The sequence below is a fragment of the Eleginops maclovinus genome, chromosome 10 (assembly GCF_036324505.1).
Source record: "Eleginops maclovinus isolate JMC-PN-2008 ecotype Puerto Natales chromosome 10, JC_Emac_rtc_rv5, whole genome shotgun sequence".
Taxonomy (NCBI): domain Eukaryota; kingdom Metazoa; phylum Chordata; class Actinopteri; order Perciformes; family Eleginopidae; genus Eleginops; species Eleginops maclovinus.
The window spans coordinates 11,689,881-11,708,667 of record NC_086358.1 but is presented as its reverse complement, the minus strand read 5'-3'; the positions used below and the strand labels follow the sequence as shown (position 1 = coordinate 11,708,667).

General features: G+C 39.4%; 2 protein-coding genes across 6 annotated transcripts; both read left to right on the top strand.

Moving 5' to 3' along the window:
- Positions 1–492: 492 nt before the first annotated feature.
- Positions 493–13,613, top strand: LOC134870778 (thrombospondin-2-like). 5 transcript variants are annotated; one of them, XM_063893171.1, is made up of 21 exons: positions 493–665; positions 886–1,080; positions 1,185–1,250; positions 1,372–1,508; positions 2,162–2,674; positions 3,430–3,523; positions 4,167–4,331; positions 4,634–4,810; positions 4,894–5,067; positions 5,640–5,770; positions 6,129–6,263; positions 6,342–6,560; positions 6,642–6,749; positions 6,867–7,026; positions 7,819–7,937; positions 8,168–8,402; positions 9,095–9,322; positions 9,410–9,540; positions 10,267–10,407; positions 10,545–10,642; positions 11,850–12,236. In XM_063893171.1, the coding sequence occupies exons 2-21, from the start codon at positions 1,011–1,013 to the stop codon at positions 12,025–12,027; spliced, it is 3,279 nt and encodes a 1,092-aa protein (XP_063749241.1). In that variant the 5' UTR covers positions 493–665; positions 886–1,010; the 3' UTR covers positions 12,028–12,236. The 5 variants fall into 5 exon arrangements, with proteins under 5 accessions (XP_063749241.1, XP_063749244.1, XP_063749243.1 ...); XM_063893174.1 differs by lacking the exon at positions 493–665 and adding an exon at positions 13,175–13,613 and having other exon boundaries at positions 805–1,080; positions 6,214–6,263; positions 6,629–6,749; positions 11,850–11,989; XM_063893173.1 differs by lacking the exon at positions 493–665 and adding an exon at positions 13,175–13,613 and having other exon boundaries at positions 805–1,080; positions 11,850–11,989.
- Positions 13,614–14,536: 923 nt separating this feature from the next.
- Positions 14,537–18,741, top strand: LOC134870844 (potassium channel subfamily K member 1-like). The gene is made up of 3 exons (XM_063893287.1): positions 14,537–15,016; positions 15,908–16,312; positions 17,280–18,741. The coding sequence occupies exons 1-3, from the start codon at positions 14,665–14,667 to the stop codon at positions 17,570–17,572; spliced, it is 1,050 nt and encodes a 349-aa protein (XP_063749357.1). The 5' UTR covers positions 14,537–14,664; the 3' UTR covers positions 17,573–18,741.
- Positions 18,742–18,787: the final 46 nt, after the last annotated feature.

Genomic DNA, 18,787 nt, shown 5'->3' with positions numbered 1-18,787 from the left:
AATAGAGTATACAGATGGAAAATATGATTCAGGATGATGATGCCTTTTTGAGTCAGCAGGGAGAAGACCTAACAGAGAGAGTGAGAGGGACAGACACAGAGAAAGAGAGGGGGGGGGGGGGGTGATGGAGGAAAAAGAGAGATAGAGAAAGGAAAGAAAGATGATGGTCTCACTGGGAGTAGATGTTTTAGTATTCCATCAGCGTGCATATCTAACATCACAATCTTTTGCAGACATCAAGAGGAATCAGTAACAAGAACAAACACACACACACACACACACACACACACACACACACACACACACACACACACACACACACACACACACACACACACACACACACACACACACACAGTCTCTCATTTTTCACCAGTGATTTATAGTGATGCTTGATTTCTCTCTCCCAAAATATTGGAAAAACTCCGGCAGCCAATAACTGTCTGTTTGTGTGTGTATGGTGTGTAGCAATCTGAGAGTGCAGAGAGGAGTCTTCATGTGTGTCTCAGTTTGGAGAGTGAGGAGTGTAAATGATGTGTCTGGGAAACCTGCATTGAAACGTCAACACACACACACAAACACACACACACGCACACACAGTTCCTTCCATCCAGCTGGGTTTCTCGCTGGGAGATATGCAGGCCAGTTCATCGCCAGACACAAGGGTAATATATGGCTCCCGCTCTTGCCTCACACCACACACACACACACACACACACACACACACACACACACACACACACACACACACGCACAGATTCAGACACCCACTCTCAACAAATACATAACCACATTAGAACTTGCTACAGAACTAAGCGAGCTGTCTGCATGTTCTTCACTCAGATTTTACTCTCACCAACATCTCCATTATTTCATTTGGACTAGACACTACTGAGTAACCTGTACTGATAGACCTTGGGCTGGTAAGAAGGACTCAAGAGTACAAGGAAATTAGGAAGAAGACGAGGAGACAGACATTCCATCAAAGCCCCTGTGGAGCTGCAGCGGGGATGAGCCTACCAGCCGTGATTTCTAATCGTGGAGAAAGACTGAACAGCAAGGAGTACGCAGGTATGCAAGGTTAATTCCCTCTTTATCTTCTTCTTCTTATATCTGCTCGGCAGCAGTGTAGCAGTATAGGTGATATATTCCATGATCGCTGTATATGTGATTTATGTAAACAGGAATGAGTCCGCTGAGAGGTTTACCCTGGCTTTTGATATTCCTCTATGCAGCAGCTGTGTGCGCAGGTACCACACATATAATATGCATTAAAATATAGACACACATACAGTTTTCTCACCAGTTTTTTTTCATCATTGACTCAAGTACCAAATCTATAGAAGGGACACACTTGTGCCTACTCCACAGGTGTGGGTGGTGCAAAGGTCGACAATGTGTCGTCAGAAGTCTGTCGTCATCCATGTGACGAACTGGTGGGCTTTCTCACTGAGATCCAAGGCCTGCGTATTGTGACCGGCAACCTGCTTGAAGATCTGGACAGAGTAGTAAGACACACAAATACACATGTGCACATATGGCTTCTGAATTTTGGCATTCGTTTGTTATTTAACGCTCTGATGCAACATTTATTTTGATATGGCATGAGCAATAAAGTTTGATTTAACATGGACATTTTAGAGAATAAAGTCATTTTAAGTTGTTTTATTTCCTCAATTCAAAGTACAAACAAATTAAAGTCACTGGTATTTATGTTTGTTTTAACAGTAAAATTCAATTTAACTCAGTTTTTGTGATGATGTTAAACACAATATTAAAGAAATCACAAAGTCACCAAGAACACTGCTGAAGTCTACCAGCCTCTGCAATGCATTTCAAATTGTATTTGACGGTGTTGAGTTTTTCTGGGAAACTTGTGTGACAAAACCAACAGGGATTACCTCTTCTTCCAGTGCAAATGGAGCAAGCAGCCACGTAATTTTTTTTCTGGCAGGAAACACCGTGGTTTGTGGTAAATGTCCTGCTAATTTTCATTTTGGGGGGAAAAATATGCAAAAGAATACCTTCAGTGTTAAAATGTTGGCTACTCATCAACTCTGCTATTCTAGCCGAATCCAACAGATCTCCTTGTACTAACCCAGGAAAATCTGGTAATGATTTTAATGTGAGCTACAGGTTTTTGTATTTATTTTATTCTCAGTCAAAAGAAAATGAAGAGATGCGTTTATCTTTGGCTAAGTTGAGCAACAGCAGAAACGGGAACCTCAGCAGTAGTAATATCCGTAGCAACAGGACCAGGAGCAACAGCAGCAACAACAACAGGAGCAACAACAGGAGCAGTAACAACAGCAGCAGTGAAAACAGCAGCAGTAACAACAGCAGCAGTAACAACAACAGCAGCAGTAACAACAGCAGCAGCAGTAACAACAGCAGCAGTAACAACAACAGCAGCAGTAACAACAGGAGCAGTAACAACAGCAGCAGTAACAACAGGAGCAGTAACAACAAGAGCAGTAACAACAGGAGCAGTAACAACAGGAGCAGTAACAACAGGAGCAGTAACAACAGCAGCAGTAGCAACAGGAGCAGTGGCGGCAGTGATGATGTCAATGATCTTGACAGAGACCGGGAGGTCTGGTGTATGCAGGATGGACGTGTGTACGAGCAGGGGGAGGATTGGGAGGTTGACAGCTGCACCTCCTGTGCTTGTCAGGTCAGTGTTGAACAAATGTTTTCTACTGTATGTCCACAATCTATCGAATATGAGCAAAGATCTTTCCTTGGGAAGTGCTGTGCAATTCTCTTTGATAAAGAGAAATATGGCCTGCGTGATTGCATCATGAATGACACGCTTTCATCAATGTATCATAATCAATGGGAAATATCTTTTTGATGTGTCATATAAAGAGGATTTTGTGCTGGGGAACATTTAACATTTCTGAGACTTGATTCTAAAGACTTGAATAAGACGTTGGGACAAAAAGCTGGCACTTGAAGCCAGTGTCAATCTTCGACTTTGACTCATAAAATCCTCGAACAAAACAACAATCCAAAAGCTCTGATACAAATGTGAAAATTGATACCATTCTCATATGTGAGTGGTATCAATCTTTTTATCTAACTCTTGGCGAGAAAGCCCATGAGCATATTTTCCAAAATTCCTTTTAAATTGACTAACCAGTTGGAGGGAGACTTACAGTAGACTACAGTACAAGTCTCACTTGTACCCAATGTGGTTTTATTTATTTCCAGAGCTGCCTTTGTTATTCTCTTATGCTTGCTTCATCTTCCTCTCTGAGTCTGTTTTTCTTTATCGACATCATTAGTTTTGTCAAGGATGGATTGAGGCATACCATTCCTCTGCAAGGACTGGCATTAAGCTAAACATCTGGCTCAAACTAACACTATTCGACTAATAATATTCGTGATAATGCTGAATTGTGTGTGTATCTTTCTTGACTTATGTAGGATGGAAAGGTGGCGTGTCAGCAGGTGTCTTGCCCTCCTTTATCCTGCATATATCCAACCTTTATCGATGGAGAGTGCTGTCCTGTCTGTCTCAGTGAGTTTGGTTTGTGTTCAACTATGATTTAGGGTGGAATATGATGGTTAAAGAAAGACTTATCAATTACTCACTCCCTGTTAGCTTGAATTCTTGTAAAAAAAAAAAAGTTATATTCTTGCATGCCTCCATGGTTGATGAAGCATAACAAAACAGCAAAACTATATCATAACATCTAAACCCTAACTGAAGTGTTATAAAAAATATAGTTTAAGCGATGCATGTGTATGGGTGTAGCGCTGGTAAATGAGACTTTGATTATACCGCACAAGTCTTATAGAACACCTTGTTAAGAGACATTTTTTATATAGTTTTGCTGTTGTCAAATCCTGCACTCATTTCTTTCAATTCCCGAAGGCATGCTAGAAAAGTCTTCAAGAATTAAAGGTAACATTAGGTGAGTAATTGACAAATTGAACAATGATCATTTTGTGGAAGAAATATTCCCTTTAGCATCATAACATTTGATCAGCTCGCTTAGTTCTGTAGCAAGTTCTAATGTGGTTATGTAACTGTTGAGAGTGGGTGTCTGAATCTGTGTGTGTGTGTGTGTGTGTGTGTGTGTGTGTGTGTGTGTGTGTGTGTGTGTGTGTGTGTGTGTGTGTGTGTGTGTGTGTGTGTGTGTGTGTGTGTGTGTGGAAAGATGATGAAAATGGATGGTCCCCGTGGTCTGAGTGGACCCACTGTTCAGTCACCTGTGGACGTGGAGGGCAGCAAAGGGGCCGATCCTGTAACGGCATCATGCCCTCCTGTGCTGGGCCGTCAGTCCAGACCCGCAGCTGCATCCCGGTGAAGTGTGACCGCAAGGGTAGGTCATCACTCTGCATACCTGATTTGTCACATGTCTGCATTTGATTTATTTTTCTGTGATTGGTTTCTCAGTCATGAGGAAAGAATTCCACCAAAGAGCAAAAAAGTATGGAACGTTCACATAAATGGATTTTTAGAGATTATAATCATAATTGAAAACATGTTGTTGTAGTTGTGTTAATGCAAACACTCTGTGGAGCTGTGGTTTTGGGTCTTGGTTGAATTCTAGTCAGAGACTTTTGCAAGCTAATGTTGAAAAAAAAAAGTTTTGCAATCGTGATATGCTTGTTTCATGTCTAGCACGGCCTGATGGGAACTGGAGCCTTTGGTCTCCTTGGTCTGCGTGTACAACCACGTGTGGAGAAGGCAACATCACACGGGTTCGTCTTTGCAACCAGCCTCCACCACAGAAGGGGGGCAAAGGGTGCACAGGCAGCGCCATGGATACAAAGCCTTGCAACAATACACTTTGCCCCAGTGAGTACACACTGGCACATACTGTACATAATACACTGAAGTACTTGGAATGGCTTACAGGTGAATGATTTGTTTGTGTTTAGTTGCTGGAGGCTGGACAAGCTGGAATGAATGGTCGCTGTGCTCAGAGTCCTGTGGTGGAGGTCTTATAAGTCGCCAGCGGGAGTGTTTGAACCCTGCCCCTCAGCATGGGGGGAAGCCTTGTGCTGGAGACGCTGTGGACTATGAAGCATGTAACAAACAACCCTGTCCACTAGGTAAACTATAATCCTGTCCACATACCTCAGGCTAGAGGTAAATCTTAAGCAGATTATTATTTTATAGGCAGGCTAAGCCTTACATCCATGGAGAGGCATAGCATGAAAGGAAGATTTCATGTCCCGATTATCCAGGCCATGTTTGTGAATCACGTTATTATACCATTCAACTCTTTAAATGGCAGACAAACAAGTATGTTATCGCATCACTGATAGGATACAAACTTTTTTTGAGTAAACACATATATTTAAAATAAATAGATAGCAACAGTGAGTGAATCTGTCTTTTCTTACATTATAATTCCTGTATTCAGAACCTCTCCTATCCTATCTATTCATAAACCCTATTCCTTTTTTTATTGGATGAAACATATTTTCAAGCAATAGAAGATCAGAAAGAATATCTTACAGTGTTCATACAGCCTTTACTCAATTAGTAAGGCCCAGGATGGAAGTTATTCAAGTAAGAAGTTCCTCAGAATAGTTTAGCTAACATTTACACAATGGCTATTTTCTATGTGACGGTGTGAATTACTAACTGCCTTTAAATGCACACTTGTATGTGATTTCAGATACATGTTTGCTTTCAAATCCATGTTTTCCTGGAGTGAAGTGCACATCCCACAGCGATGGATCATGGGAGTGTGGAAGTTGTCCGTTGGGTTTACATGGCAATGGCTCTCACTGTGAAGATGAGAATGAGGTAATTACCAAAAGTCTGTGATCATTTAAAATGATAAATTCTCTGCCGTAGTTTGATGTAATTTACCATAAGGCTGGAACTAATCCATATTTGAGATTACAGTATGTTTGCTTGAAAAATGTGTTGATCGACTAATTGACCTAAATGTTGCTGCTCTAATCTAAGGTATGGGTTGTACAAATCTATAGATCACTTTTGACATCAGGCAGGTTGTAAAAGTTCAACCTCAGGCCTATAAATGAGTGCAGAGTGAGAATAAATCCTGTGTAGTCTGATCCGCTACACATCACCTGTCAAACCTTTGTATTTACTGTTGTGTTTGATATTCTGAACATGGATGATCCCTCTATCTCTGCAGTGTGAAGTGGAAAGTTTGTGTGTCACAGAGTGTGTAAACACAGACCCCGGCTTTCACTGTCTACCTTGTCCTCCTCGCTATAAAGGCACCCAGCCATTCGGCCTCGGACTGCAGGAAGCCCAGAAAACCAGACAGGCACGTGCTTTCCTCTCTGAATAATTCCATGAGCTGATTTCCAACATACAAATCACTTTATGCTTGCTTTTGTTGTAGGTGTGTGAGCCATATAATCCATGCAAAGACAACACACACACCTGCCACAAGTATGCAGAGTGTGTGTACCTGGGCCTGGCATCTGAGGTTTTGTTTAAGTGTGTGTGTGCTGTTGGATTTGCTGGCGACGGACTTCTGTGTGGGGAAGACTCTGATCTGGATGGCTGGCCAAACAACAGATTACCCTGCAAGCAGAATGCAACCTATCACTGTCAAAAGGTACAAGAATAACCAAATGTGACGTGATTGCCAGGCTGTATCGTATTGTATTTCACTAAACTGAGCAGTGGTTGGCTGCAGGATAATTGCCCCACGCTACCAAACTCTGGACAGGAAGACCTGGACAAGGACGGACAGGGAGACACCTGTGATCCTGACGACGACAATGATGACATCATGGATGAAAGGGTGAGACTGTGGCTCAGACATAGTGTAACTTTTGGGATGCCATGACTAAAAATTGGTATACATTCACATACCATGGTTGTGCATGTATAAAATAATATGTGTTTGTGTTTGGCAAAGGACAACTGCCCGCTGATGTACAACCCTCGGCAGTTTGACTCAGACAGAGATGGAGTCGGGGATCGCTGTGACAACTGTCCATTTGAGAGCAACCCACTGCAGACAGACACTGATGACAATGGAGAGGGAGATGCCTGCAGCATTGACATTGATGGAGATGGTAGGACCTATTCACTAACCAGGCATGGAACAAGCAGTTACTCATATATTTATTTTACTATAATTAGAGAACTCCATAATCATGCAAGGACAGTTTGCCAAATTGCCTAACAATAACCAGACCTATGCCCTAACCACGAAGGGAAGCAGCGTAGTGGGGAAACTAACTTCGGTACGTTTGACCCTGGCAAGTCATAGTACTTTTGGACTACCCATTTTTCTTTGGTGGCCCCTTATTCTAATATCCAAAATTGCAAAGAAATCCGATTGTCCTCTACAGACCCATTGGACAGTTATCCTGAAAACAAAACGGCCATCGCCCCAATGTTGTCTAACCTTCCACATGTATTCCTACCATGGTGAAGGCATGACCTGCTCATAATCAGGACTGTGAAGGTCTGATGACTTCATCCTTTATGCATAATAATAAGCCTTGTGCTTCTGATCATTACATAGAAAAATGGGCCTTATGGGCTATTTGTTAACTTTTGTTTATCTGACGTAACTTCGTATTTCGAGGCTGTGGGTCCTTGGGTATGGAGTGAATTACCTGATTTTCTCTGTAAAAGGGAAATACATTCTGTGCTAATGAGCACTATGACTGGGACCAGAATCAATATAGTAATTTTAAAAAAGTAGATTTACCATTAGGTTCCTCTTTAAATATGGATTACATTACATTTATCCAAATCATAGTCCTGATTTATGTCTTGTTTGTCTATGTGTATGTGTAAAGGAGTAAAAGCCACACACATGCAATTGTTCTGCTCTGTGTGTCTCTCCCGTTCTCCAGAGGTTCAGAATGACCGTGACAACTGTCCTTTAGTCTACAACACAGACCAGAGGGACACAGACCTGGACGGAGTGGGAGACCAGTGTGACAATTGTCCCCTTCTACACAATCCAATGCAGGTCACTAAAGGACACATGCTTCTACTGAAAAATAATATTTGTATATTGGTGGTGGTGAAGTGACCTGTCAAAAAGACATCTCAATATTTATTAGTGGCAATCAATCATGTGGATGGATGATTTATTGTATCACATGAAAAGGACATCTTGGAAGAATGTGGTATTAGAGGTAAATCTCAGCTTGGGGACTTGTGATTTAACTCTATTTAAACATTCCTGTGTGTTTGCAGCTGGACTCTGACAGTGACCTGGTGGGGGACATGTGTGACGACAACGAGGATATCGATGAGGACGGCCTTCAAAACTCTCTGGATAACTGTCCCTACATTCCCAATAGCAACCAGGCTGACCATGACAATGATGGGAAGGGAGACGTCTGTGATCATGACGATGACAATGATGGCATCCCAGATGACCGGGACAACTGCAGACTAGTGCCTAACAGGGACCAGCTGGACTCTGACGGTCGGTGTTGCTACGTTTGTTCAACATTTTATGCAAGAGACCCTTAAATACAAGCACAAAAAAACGACTGACAATTCATAAATACACTGAGAAAAGAGCTGCAACGGATAAATATTATCATGATCGATTAATCAATACATTTTCTTTTTGGATGAATTGTTTGATAAAATGTCAGAAGATATGGATAGATGCCTGTCACTGTTTCTCAGTCCAATATAGTATATAAGTGACTTGTTTTGTCAGACCAAACAGCATTTCCTTTTTTGCCCCAAAATTACCTAGATGTTTAGTTGATTATCAAAATATTTGGCAATTATTTTTCATTTGCAAGTGGACTAATCATTGAGGAATATCTCTAGTATCATAATACAGATTTGAACAAATAGTTTATCATTTGCTGTCGCATGGGAAAGATATTTGATGGCCTGATGTTGAATAGATTTTGCAGTCTTGCAGTAAAATCTTTTGACTATCAGTCCCGTTTGTATCCAGTGATCCTGTTCATGTTAATGTTGGTCAAAACCATAAACATTATGGCTCAGCCTTTAATCTATCCACCATCATACAAGACATTTTGGTATTTTACATGGTTTCTTTCCTATAATCTTTTTTTTTTTTTAAACTCCATCTTGGCAAAAATGAACCCAGGAAATCACATGGTTGCATTCTCTGTCTTTCTTCCTCTCTTGCAGGTGATGGGAGTGGAGATGCTTGCTTCGATGACTTTGACAATGACAGTATTCCAGATGCTCTGGATCCATGTCCACTGAACCAGGATATTGGCTCCACAGACTTCAGGAAGTTTCAGGTTGTTCTATTGGACCCTAAAGGCACCACGCAGTCTGACCCTCTCTGGGTTATCCGCAGCCAAGGCACGGAGCTGCTGCAGACAGCCAACTCAGACCCTGGCATCGCTTTAGGTTAGAACAACTATAAAAAGAGAAAAATAAGCACTTTACCCATCAAATAAATAAATAATGAACAATAATATCCTTTGGTTTAAACAGGATATGACAAGTTCAGCGCGGTGGACTTCAGTGTGACGTTTTATGTGAATACCAACCGAGATGACGACTACGCAGGCATTGTGTTCTCCTACCAGTCCAGTAAACGCTTCTATGTTGTCATGTGGAAACAGGTGAGGTTTGAATCCTCCAATAACATTGATGATTACTTTTCAAATAAAAACGTAACCCTATGAGTCTGTTATATAACACAAATTATTTTTAAATTCCAACTAGCAGAAGTTAAGTACAAATTCAAACTAGCCTGCCTTTCTTTTATCCTCCACGTCCTTTCTTAAAAAAACAGTGTTATTATTATTATAATTATTAACAAATATAAAGTTTTATCTAAATTAGTTGATAAACAAAAGTCTCAGAATTACACCTAAATAGTCAACAAACAAGTATGTTTATTCATCACATAAAAACACGATTCTGTGTCCCATAATTGGGTTTTTTAACATCTACAGGTAAATCATCAGATCAGAATCAGAATCGGTTTTATTACCAAGTAGGTTTACACATACGAAGAATTTGCTTTGGTATATGTGGTGCGTACAAAGACACAGCAAGAACAATATGTAGCAAAACAAAATTAAAATAAACTGAATTAACTCACAAAACAAGACAAAATAGAGCGCACCACAACACCGATGCTGCCATCCATGGCATCATCTTAGTTTTCATCTTCAAATGGAGGCCAAGTCTTTAAAAAGAGCTCATATTTTACTTAAAGACAGCATGTCATCTTTCAGTGCAACACTTGTTGGAAAGTCTTGAGTAACTAAAAGGAGCTTTTAAAAAAGGTTATAGTGTGATGTCGGAAGACGCAATTCCTTTCTTTCTCTGTGTGAGAGCAGGTGTCTCAGGCGTACTGGGAGAAAAAGCCATTCAAAGCTTTCGGCACAGCGGGAGTCTCGATCAAAGTGGTCAACTCCACCACAGGACCGGGGGAGTACCTACGCAATGCCCTGTGGCACACAGGAAACACCAGACAACAGGCATGAATCAGTGCCTTTATATTTCCATTGTTCTTTATAGCCTGCTTGTCAGCTATCACAATAATTATCTTATTTGAAAAGATAAACCTGACCTGAAACCACCCTGAACACTGGCTCTTTCTCCACCTGTGTTTCAGGTCAGAACTCTGTGGCATGATCCCAATAAAATTGGCTGGAAAGACTACACAGCGTACCGAATGCATCTTATCCACAGACCCAAGACTGGATTCATCAGGTACAAACACTGACAATATATAAACCTTTTGTTTATGGATGATTCCATAGGGGATGCATTTTTAAACAAGATTCCTGAATTAGAGAAGCCTCTAAAAAAACAAAACAGACTTGTTTCCCATTTTCTGTTTATTATCGGGGAAGATATTCTCTGCTAATTACAGCAGTTAAATCATATGCCAGGATAGTCACAAACAGGACACCTGATTTATGTTTTCAATTCATAAAAATGTTAATTGAAACATTTTGATCTCCTAAAACTGCTGTCACAGTTACTACATCCACTGCTTTTATACAGTCTATGCTTTAAGCCCAATTCCTATGCATCAAATGTTCAAAGTAATTTATAGGTATGCAGAAAAACTAACAACTCTTTTGAAAGTAAATGTGGTTTGTATTAAAGGGGATAAACCATGCCAAAATCACTAGTGTTTTGTTTTTTTATTCCACATTTGGGGCTCATTATGTACCAGTTCAATTCATGAAGGTTTTAGTTTAGCAGCAAACTTTTTAAATTTGTGGTATCACATTCAGGTGGCACTTTTATTTAAAAAAACCACCCACAGATGTGCTTACACTCGAGGACATCATGAATCTCTGAGCGTTATTTTATGATAACGGTGTAATTTATTTTCTTTGTTGTACCCTGTTCTCCTAAACCTGCCACATGTACTTCTACTTAGTTGTACTTCACACTAATGTACCTTCAAAAAACACTGCAGGCAATGAGTTCTTCGTGCTTTCTGCTGGTTAGGTGCAGATTGAAAGAAGAATATCAGTGCTTAACAGTCGCAGTTTGAAAAACTGAAAAAAGGTGAACAAAGCTGTAAAAAGCAGTTCATCAAATGATAAAAATACTTGAGATAAAGATGGTTATCTTAGAAGTTGCAAGCGATGGCTGTGTTGTATCCTGGGTACTTCATGATTATAGAGGGACTGCATAAATGTGTGACTGAAAAGAAACTGCTGCTCTTTGATTGTGAAGGACAGATACACATTGATAAAAGGAATAGTTGCTACAAAGCTCTGATGTAACTGCTTTAAAAATAGCTAAATTTGACGTCATGTCCTGCGTATTTTTGGGGAATAAATAGTCAAATGTGGAATGAAACGACACAAAGAAATAACAAAATGTGCTAAGTTACTTTCCACTAAATATGTACCGTCATAAGACATGTTGTGTGTGATGATGATTTGTTGTGTGGCAGGGTGGTGGTGTACGAGGGCAGAGAGATTCTATCCGACTCAGGGGCGGTGTACGACCACACCCTGGCTGGAGGCAGACTAGGATTGTTTGTCTTCTCTCAGGAACGTGTCCTCTTCTCAGACCTCAGATACGAGTGCAGAGGTAAGAGACACTGTCGAAACACTTGTCTTGACCACTGATCAGCGGTGGAAGAAATATTAAGGTACTTATCTAAAAGGCATTGTTTTGATGTTAAGAAAGGTACCTCGTTTAAACAAACAGAGAGGATTAGCAGTACAGTAGCCAAGTTGGGGATTGTGCAGCAGTAAAACTTATTTTAGCCACCGAGAAAGGGACCCATTTAAAAACACTACAAGTAAAAGTTGAGCATTCAAAACATAGATTTAGCAGCAAAATGTACTTTATCATCTTTAATATTTACTTTTTGTTTGAAATATTTGACACACTATATTTAATTTAATATTCACAATATTTTGACCACTATAGGGCTCAATCTGTTTTTCTAAATGTAACCCTTTAAGAACTTTAAAAGGAAAATCTCATCTCATAATCAGAAATAGCCACAGACACTTTTTGTCAGAGATCACCAGCAAAAACCTTTCAAACCAATAGTTTAAAAGGTAACAATGTGTATTTTAAAAACGTTATATCTTGTATCAAATTCATTCATGAGCAACTACACCTATCAAATGAGCAGAGGAGGAGAAAGTACTCAGATCTTGTACTTAAGTAAAAGTAGCAGATTCTAGGAACACTCTGTTACAAGTTAAAGTCCTGCATTAAAGTATAAAAGTAATAGCATCAAAATATACTTAAAGTACCAAAAGTAAAAGTACTTATTATGCAGATTGGTCCATTTCAGAATAATATATATCATATGTTTTGATTATAATTATTGACGCATCAAAGTATTTATCAAAGTTGGTCAAGTTTCAGCTAGTTTGCATGACTTTGTATACTGCAGGGCAGGTTGTGAATTTACTCCAGATGTAGAATTTACTAAAGTCTCATTTAAGTGCTGATTACAGTATATTTCACATTATCAATCCAAATGTCTCAAGTAACTAAGGTACAAAATAAATGTAGTAGAGTAAAAGTACACGATTTAACTTTAAGTGCAATACCTCAAAGTTGTGCTTGAGTCCAATACTTGAGATAATCTACTTATTTACTTTGCACCACTGCAAATAAATGATCTTGTGTAATATTAGCTACCACAGCATTGTGTAATAGAAATACGCAATCGAAAACCTAACCTTGAACCTTGAAACCTACCATACAATGTGCCTCAATATGACCTGTTTTTCCTGTTTGTTACCTCCTCAGATAACTGAGTTCTTTTGGTGGAATATTCAGGAAACTCTTCAACAACCCACCATATATCCACATTAATTCCTGAAAATCTTACTACGGTTGAGAGAGGGCTAGAGGGACAGCTAGAAATAGGGAGTCCCAGGTCTCTCTAAAATAAAGACACAAGATGATCAATTAGTGACCTTCATCTATTTATCAGCTTTTTGTGCAATAGTATTGAATCCAGGCTGTCTTATTTGCTGTACATAACTGTAAGACTCAGACAGCATCTCTAATGACTTCAACTTCTTGTTGCTTTTTATTTGCTTTGTGCTAATGGTTGTAAATAATTATTTATTGCCAGATGTCAGATAAAAGGGAACAATTGGAGGATAAATGGATGATACGACAAGTAGAGAAGCACTATTCAAATGTCTGGTGGTAATTTATCAATAAAACCCCTGTTTTCCAATTGTTTCTTCTTTTATTTTTATCTGATGACGCCAGTAGCTTTACACATAGCGGAAACGCGGTCTCCAGCACCCTCTAGTGGAGAAAGTTATTATTAGAAATGATGGAAAAGTAGCTCTAAAGTTATTAGAGGTTGATAGTTCGTATTCGGTAGTAATAATTCCTTATGATACAAAAAAGTAAATGATGAAAAATACAGAAGTGTTACAAATAAATGATTAAAGAATTAATGAAAGTACTCAGGTGAGTAGTTAATTTTCACCCACTATTAACAAAAAAACCCATTAGATTAATGATTAGACTTCTCACACCGCTAATCTATTTTTATTCACGTATATTTGATATCAAATTTTAATTATTTTTCTTATTTTTCATTTCATGTTGTATTATCTTTTATTCTATATTTGTTTGTGTTTACAGTATTTCGTTTTTTTGTATTATTCTTTTATTTTATATGAAGTTAATCTTTGCAACACTTGCCTTTTCTAATTATTTCTCTTTACGGAATGCACAAATAAAGCGAACACATTCCTTGTACGTGTTGGCCTAGTAGTTGATTCGACATATCCTTAAACTGAACACATTGAAACTCTTTCCTGTAAATATGTATAAAGCATACCTTCAAAATGATTCATCTATTCTTTCTATTGTTATGATTTATTTTAGTGTCAACTCCTCAGCTTTATTTAGTCAGTCTCTTACATCATTCCCATTGTGTGGTGTGTTGTGTGGTAGCCATAAACATACAAAGGTTTTCTAAAGGTAATAGTCTGTGTCTCTGAAGAAGATAACCTTGAGCACTGAGGGAAAATAAATCCTTTGTAATGACTCAAAACACTCAACCTGTTGAACTGGTTAGAGAAAGGAGTGCAGGAAGATGGAAACAACCACACGCACACCTGATGCGGTGAATACGTGACGTCACCACTGCTTCAGTGAGGTGAAGAATGAGGAAGACGAGGTCATTCTCCAGGTTGAGAGAGGATACCAGTAAAGAAACAGCCTTAAAGTTTAGTAACTATATATATTGATAAATCAAACTTTAATAAGGGATGGTGGTCAGCTGTACCGGCGGCTGGTGTGCTCGCTTTGTGGATCGGCACCAGTCCGGGTTGAATTTTGCGCTGCTGGTTGTCGCTTACATCCTTTACCTCATAATCGGAGCCGGGATCTTCTCCGCCATCGAGCTGCCCTACGAGCAGGAGCTCCGCCGGGAACTAAGAGAGGCCCAGCAGGACTTCCTGAGCAACAACCCCTGTGTGTCCGAGGCGCGCCTGGAGGAGCTCCTGGCCCGTGCGCTAGAGGCCAGTAACTATGGAGTGTCCGTGCTGGGAAACGACACCAACCGAAACTGGGACTTTGTGTCGTCCCTGTTCTTCACCAGCACCGTGCTGACCACTACAGGTGAGCCCCGGGCACAGGTATAACACCTGAAAGTGGCCATCCTGTTATTAGGTAGAACAGTCAGGCTTTATAAAACTTTTCTTTGTTGAAACCTGTTTTGGAATGTAACTCATAGCTATACAAGTACATTTACTCAACAGCACCTTTTATTAAGTCTTGCTTCTTCTTTTTTTCTTATACCTTCTTCATAGCACTCCCTTCTTACAATGCATTTTGAAATCCAATATTGTTTTTAAGATGATACTGACAACATTAGTGACTTGTTACTTAACAGAGACAGATTCTATCAAAATGTAATCAACTAAATTATCATGTATTATTAAGATTAGGCTACCATGTAGAAAATGTCTGAATACATCCTCAACCAATAGTTGTAACTAAAAATAAAAACGTTCTTGTAGAGGATAAACACCTGCTTTAATATTTGTTTTAATTTCTTGCAATAAAAAAAGGTTTTCTAATTAGTGGCCCATAGTTTCTTAATACAACAATAAAAAATACCGGATTTATGAATGTGTTAAAACCTTTTCGACAACTTGCGTTGTCATTGTGAATAGCATGCAACAAAAGAGTTTATTTGAAAGTCATCACACTGACTCCAGGGTATTAAGGGTAATATAAACGGTATATATACTGTAAGTAGTTTTCTATTTGCTATCCAAAAGGAGAAGCAGCTTTAGAGATGTTATAAGGACATCATTGTGGGTTTTTTATTGGTTTCCCCTGAATCTCCATAATGAAAAAGACTGTCTTTCTTTTTGTCTTTACTTCTCTCTAATTATTGTTATGTGTGTTGAGCTTTACAGAGTCTAAGAAGGCCTTTGAGAAGACTCCCACCTGTAATTTAATCCTGTAATTAAGTCTTCGCTGCATGTTTTGTTGTGATTTCAGGTTATGGCCACTCGGTACCTCTCTCAGATGAAGGGAAGGCCTTCTGTATCTTCTACTCCATCTTTGGAATACCTGTTACCCTTTTCTTCCTCACTGTTGTCGTGCAGAGGATCATGGTCGTGTTGACTCGACGTCCAGTGTCTTATTTCCACCGTCGATGGGCTATGTCTAAATCAAAGCTAGCCGCCATACATGCTACTTGCCTTGCCCTCATCATTACCCTGCTCTTCCTCATCATCCCTGCATGGATCTTTGTCAGCCTGGAGAGCGACTGGGACTTTCTGGAGTCTCTGTATTTCTGTTTCATCTCTCTGACGACCATTGGCCTTGGGGATTATGTCCCTGGAGAGACCCACAGTAAAGAGGCCATCCCACACCCAAATCTCTACAGGCTGGCCATTACAAGTGAGTAGACTGGAGCTGATGGAAATCTCTCAAAAATGAAAATGAAAGTCATTAACCCATTGATTATGATAAGATTTCTATAGCTTGAGAAGTTGTGTGTTTGTAAGCCATTCAACCAAGGGTTATTTATAGTTTAAATAGTTTTTTGGCTTTTTGGCTTTTTAAATACCCAGGACAGTGTACAATACAAGTATTTCACCAGATAAAGCACAATGCTACATTCCATTTCTTTTCCTTGTGAGGAAAATGCGGCGTATCTTTGCAAAGGTATATCCTAACTAAAGAAAAAACAAAACAATCTTTATACTTGTACAGGTATTATTCACCAGTTTTGTTGCTGTCATTTTAAAAGCTGTGGAAACACATTTAGTTGAGCAATGTGTCAGAAGGCTTTTTACAAGATTAAACAGGATAATTTTAAAGGTCCAAGGGAATTATCCAGTATTTCACAGCATGCAGCAATGCTAGCATATAGCTAGGAATTGAGCTTAAAGCTACATCAGCATGCTAACCTGCTCACATGACAGTGGTAATATGTTGATGTTTATCAGGTATTGCTAACCTACTGTGCATCTACTCTAAGCAAAATGTCAGCATTTTAAAGTTTGATTATATGCACTCAACACAGATAACAGATGAGGGTAATGGTAACATACAAATAACTTTAGCAGGAATTTGGTCATAAACTAAAGTATTGGACTGGTTAAAATCTTGACCTTATGATGGTGCTAGACAAAATGACCATTGTACATTGATTTTCATTTGTTGGCCACAGGTTAAGCTTCAGGTTCAACATGTTTTTTTAAATTTACCATTGAGCTTTTCTGATTGACATGGTTAAACAAAGCAATTGCTGCACTAGCTATTACACCCTTTATTTGTCGACCAAACCTTGATTTGATCATATTAGTCACTGGTCTTTGTTTCATCACACCACCTGTATGTTTGTGTGTGTTTGCTCTTCCAGTTTACTTGCTGCTAGGGCTGGTGTTTGTCCTGGTGGTGCTGGAGACGTGTTGTGAGCTTCCCCAGATGAAGCGCCTCAGACAGAGGTTCTACCAAGACAAAGTGAAGGAGCTGGACTCCGAGACTACCAACATTATCAACAGTGACCAGCTGAGCGAAACATTGGATCATGTGACAAATCACCTACCAGTCATCCCGTCTGTGTCAGAACAGGCTGCCTCCCTACAGCGGGACAACAAATCAACGCCTTACTCCGCAGTATCAGGATCTACTGTGGACAATAAACTAAGATGACAGTCTGGAAAACAATGTACTGTATATAAGGGAATTGTCTATTATCTTGTGCTCTATTTATGACTGCTCATGACATACCAGCTTTGACCTCTAAATATGTTTGCAAATATAAGGAGCCTGAGCACACTTGTGTTTAAATCTACATGTAAGCTGGGTCACTTAATCACTGGCCTTCTCCCATTGCCAATACCAACAGACATTTGTGTTGTGAAAGAAGGAACCGCCCACAGTTTATCAGGATGCCATTGTTTTCTTGTTCTCCCCAGTAGCTCCATTCCCTGCAGATAAGAGCTAGATCTGTGACACAGAGGAAGGGCAAGGTTCCCAAATGGAAGGAAATCCCACAAGGTTCCACTCCCTGCCAAAGTCTTGATGCCTTAATTCCAAAGTGGCACAGTTTCCTCTAGAGGATTTCACGCCAGCTTTTAGCATTTTATACAGTCGATGATGGTATTTGCATAGGAAATGTGCCTTGTTGGATGTATTCCAGCAGCACCAAGGGAATCAGGCGCACCATCATTTGGCCTACTGTGCGTTATGAACACATATTACAAGATCCTTGATATGAATTGGTTGAATAATGGTGTCAATGTAACACAATAGAGTTCAAAATCAAAGCAAACTGCACACCCCATAATGACCATACAGTTGATTTAACAGTTTCACCAAAAACTGAGTATTGTAACCAATTTAATCAAGGGACAATTATTGCAAAACCTTTTGTTTATTACTTCAGCTAGATGTAACTTATGATCTGTCAACTGAATGTCATTTATTGAGGGTATAACACTGCAATGTGGGGACATCGCCACTAGGGGGCATCCCTTCCATTTTAAACACAAAACATTTGTTCAATATTTGTTGTTAACCTCTCATGCTGCTCAGAGGAGAATTGTATACAATAATGTGTCATTGTTACAACTGAAGGAGAGGGAGCATGCTGTATTTTATCATCCAGTGTACTAACTTATCCAGTGTACTTGCTACTTTGCAAAACAGCTTTCAAATGGATTCAAATGACAAGTGTCAAATATAATTTGGCTCCTGTTTGCATTGTCAGATGCTTGTTTGTGGGTTTTAATCGAAGGCATTACTTTGTAAAGGTAGTTTTTTATAAAAATCAAATTAGCTTTCTGGATAAAGTATGAATAAATCTTGCAACATTACAATTTTGTAATTGATTACATTTTTCTTACAAATTATAAGCCATCCAAA

Coding starts and splice junctions, on each gene's coding strand:
- LOC134870778 (XM_063893171.1), top strand. CDS start 1,011: ATGAGCCTACCAGCCGTGATTTCTAATCGTGGAGAAAGACTGAACAGC. Junction 7,027..7,818: donor CATTGACATTGATGGAGATG/GTAGGACCTATT, acceptor CCCGTTCTCCAG/AGGTTCAGAATGACCGTGAC. Junction 9,323..9,409: donor AGACCCTGGCATCGCTTTAG/GTTAGAACAACT, acceptor TGGTTTAAACAG/GATATGACAAGTTCAGCGCG.
- LOC134870844 (XM_063893287.1), top strand. CDS start 14,665: ATGGTGGTCAGCTGTACCGGCGGCTGGTGTGCTCGCTTTGTGGATCGG. Junction 15,017..15,907: donor CACCGTGCTGACCACTACAG/GTGAGCCCCGGG, acceptor TTGTGATTTCAG/GTTATGGCCACTCGGTACCT. Junction 16,313..17,279: donor CTACAGGCTGGCCATTACAA/GTGAGTAGACTG, acceptor TTGCTCTTCCAG/TTTACTTGCTGCTAGGGCTG.